Raw genomic sequence first — 3,622 nt, forward strand, 5'->3', positions numbered from 1 at the left:
CAGCATGAATCAAGGGCTTTAAATGGGGGAGTTAAACATTGTAACTTTGAAATCTGCCAACTTAGACAGACAGACAGAGTGTCTCAGGTGAGACGACAACTGAAAAAATGTAAACATACAGTAGAAATAGCAGGCTGGCCTGGCCATCGTTACAAAAATATAGTGATTTCTTTGTGAACAGTTCTGTAAGTGTTTAATTGATGAGAGGGGAGAGCGTTGTGATATAGGGCTGCAGTGCAGGGCAGGTCTGAAACTCAATTAAAGAGTTATGGAGGAGGACAAAGAGGGGCTGCTTGATCAGGTGAGTTTTGCCCCTGCTTGACCCCTGTGCTCCCCCTCATGCTGGTGTCCACTGCAAAACTGCAGGCTTTAATGGATATTGAGATTGTGGAAATGATCGAAGATGGCGCCGAGTGCCCAGCTTGTCTCCACGTTATTCACCTTTTTAGTAAGCTGTTAAAAGAAGAAGATCATTAATCCATTATGCTGCCTAATTTGTGCTACTTCGTCTGTCAAGGAATGTTACCATAGGCTTTTGGCAATTTAATTCTGTATGCTCAAATATGTACAAACACTGAGCTAGTAGACTGGTTTGAGACCAATTTTAGATCCTCCTCATAGTGTATTTCCTGTAAATTTTCAGTTTCACATTTTTTAAATTATGATGTTTTGATATTTCCCACTCACCTGCAGAACAGTGCTGTCCTTGAACCCGAATCCCTCTTTCAATAGGCATGTGATATAGGTCATGTCCATGCACAAAAAGGGGCTGATTGGACGGTATTTAGTCATCTTGTTGCACACTTGTTTAAGAAAAAGAAAAGAACAATAATTAGCTGTGCTTGCGAAGGGAAGCTGTTACTATTGCTCAAACTTAAAGTTAGGGATTTGAACAAACCCTTGAGCCTTAGTATTAAACCTTGATGCATTTCTCATCCCACACAGTCTGTGCTACAGACATGAGTTATACATCAAACTGGGTGGCTTGTTGAGGAAAGTGGTGGCAACTACTTAGAGTAACAACCACCCAGAACACCCTAGCACTAAGAACTACTTTGAAAAGTTTTGCAACCACATAGCAATGCTCATGGCGATGAGTTTCGCACGGGCAAGCACCAGTCACATTTTCTTCTGAAAATGTAAATATTTTGTAACTCTGAGTACAGAATTGGGAAATAAAATATCCAAGACAAAATGAAAAGACTAAAAAATTCCTATGTTGCACAAGAAATGATAAGCATAGTATACAGTGAGTCCCAGACTGTTGATTGTCAAGCTGCAGTGTGTCAGAGTCTGGAGAAAATTAGGTAAGACATTGAGGCACCAGTACTGTGTTTGCTACAACTGTCTGGCACGTCTTTGTGAAACAGGTCTTCCCAATGTTTTGTTTTTCCTCCAGCTGACAACGTGATTTGTGAAAGTTTGGGATGAGGAGGAAAGTGGGAATGAATAATTTCACACCCTAGGTCGTACACAAGTGCTGATTGTGCCCCAAATCACAAGGGATACCGAGTGTTCCCACAAAGGGTGTGACATTAAGTCCTGCCTGCCTCCAGTTAGATATTGGGCATTAGGTGTTGTCTCACGGTCAGGGAGGAGGGGAGTATCCACAGGGCTGCTGCCACTGGGATAACCAATGTGCCAAATGTGGTTCATCGAGACCATGCGACAGTGTCAGTGTACAAATAATAGCCTTACATAAGACGCCAACTCATTCCCCCTAGTGATAAATCATCTCTGCGGACATTTACTATTGGACACAATCTACCAAGTGAGCCACATTCCATGAATCAGTTTCAGGCCTCAAACTGACATATGTATCACATTCTGTACAAGAATTCATAACATAATCCTCTAGTAAGGGCATGGAAAAGCTGAGATAGCGGCTCGGAGAGTTACAAAAAAGGTGAACAACCTATGTTTATGTGGTGGCAGAGCTATCATTTTGTGAAGCCAGCGTGGTTGTCGAGAACCTCAAATGCAAATAAGCATTGATTGTTAATGTTTGTGCAATGTGTGTGGCAGGACTTTGACCTGAGTGTTCTTTAGAAAATGGGAGAATGTCCAAAGTCTTACCTTCTTTGGCTCTCTTTTTAAAATCCCTGACTTCCACAGTACCACCACGGGATCCGTCTAAAAGATTGAAACAATACAGTTTGTTTAGCATAACTTTTAAAGATGAATCATTTGTTGTCATTCTGTAGCATTGAACCTTATCCCTAATTTAGTCTTACCAATGAGACCAGACTCCACAGCTCTGTCATAGTAATAGGAGAAGGCATAGAAGATGCTGCTTCCCTTGACTTCAAAGGGCTGGTGCACAATCCCTTTCACCACCTGCATTATCTCTTGGTAGCACAACTTATACCCTGGGAAATAAAGAAATAAAGGGACAGATGTAATGTTATTAATATCTATGAAAGTTTTTTTGCCAGTAATTTCATCAGTATATGGTCCACTTGTCCACTTTGAAGAAATCCCTGTTTAGAAAGGAGCTGTCAGTCTGACGGACATGTGAAGCAACCAATCACAATTTGTTTGTTTTTATGCTGTGCTGGGGTATATTTGCTCAGCAGTGTCAGTCCCATATTTACCCAGTACCATGTAATCTCAATTTTGCCTCCATCTGGACATCCAGAATTGGTGTATAAACAGACATTAAGACTTCTGTGGGCGGTCCATGGTTGTGAGGTGGAGACTAACCTAACCTTAACCCTGTGCTTGATATCTGTGGTATCTTGAATGGAGAGTGTGCATTTCAAGGAGAGTGCCTCCTTACAACATAATTAGGTGAGTTTGAGGGGTTGCCACAAACTCTTCAGGGAGAGGTTTCCTCACAGGAAGCTCCAAATAGGCAGCTTTCATATGACCTGGAGCTAACTGGCTAGTCAGGTCTACCAGTTGGAAACCATATGGACTGCTTAACAAGGCCCATCATAGCTGGTGATTCTGCACCACAACATTGCTGAAGGGAGAAGAGGCTAGGCTAAGTGCCAAGCATGTGATCTTTTTTACATGTCTGTGGTTAGAGAGTTGTTGAATCATTTGCTGAGTGAACTGACTTATTTTCTGTCTGTTTAAATACAATGTTTGTTATGCTAGTATTTCTATGAAGGCAAAATAGACAGAAAAAGACCCTTAGAGGTTAATTGAAGCAAAATCAAATATTATTTTAGTCAGTTTTATTCTGACTATAAATGGAAGCTTGAAGTCAACATGAATGTGACATTTTTGCATGAAACAGTATATTAAACAAAACAAAAATGTAGTAACTAGATTTTATCCATTGAGAATTTACTGAATTGTGAAAAGTAGTCTCTGCTCGACTTTAGAATTATCGCATTGAATTGTTCACAATAACTGCAACTGCTTGAAAAAAATTCTGATTTTATGCCGAGTCTGAGGTCACTCACCATCTGGGATTCCACTGACTTTGTAGGTGAGTCCACCAAAGCTCCAGTCTTCTCTGAATTTTTTGGGTAAACAAGAACTTCTGAAAACTTTCCAATCAAGACCTGAAGGTCGAACATTGTGAGAAATTAATAGTCATCCATTATAGAATAAAGTTAGAAAATATTAAAACTGTAGCGTCTGGACCAATCAAACACACAATTTTTCATTT

General features: G+C 40.4%; 1 protein-coding gene across 1 annotated transcript in view; it reads right to left on the reverse strand.

The window, feature by feature from the left end:
• Positions 1–88: 88 nt before the first annotated feature.
• Positions 89–3,622, reverse strand: part of LOC107559893 (ectonucleoside triphosphate diphosphohydrolase 5-like) — a 13,238-nt gene continuing 9,704 nt past the window's right edge. The window contains exons 10-13 of the mRNA XM_016243911.1: positions 2,235–2,377; positions 2,077–2,133; positions 688–803; positions 89–453 (exon numbers count right to left, since the gene is read on the reverse strand). Coding sequence (XP_016099397.1) covers positions 370–453; positions 688–803; positions 2,077–2,133; positions 2,235–2,377 — 400 coding nt within the window. The 3' untranslated portion in view covers positions 89–369. The remainder of the gene's footprint in view (positions 454–687; positions 804–2,076; positions 2,134–2,234; positions 2,378–3,622) is intronic.

This window comes from Sinocyclocheilus grahami, unplaced genomic scaffold, assembly GCF_001515645.1.
Source record: "Sinocyclocheilus grahami isolate Dianchi unplaced genomic scaffold, SAMN03320097.WGS_v1.1 scaffold704.1, whole genome shotgun sequence".
NCBI lineage: Eukaryota > Metazoa > Chordata > Actinopteri > Cypriniformes > Cyprinidae > Sinocyclocheilus > Sinocyclocheilus grahami.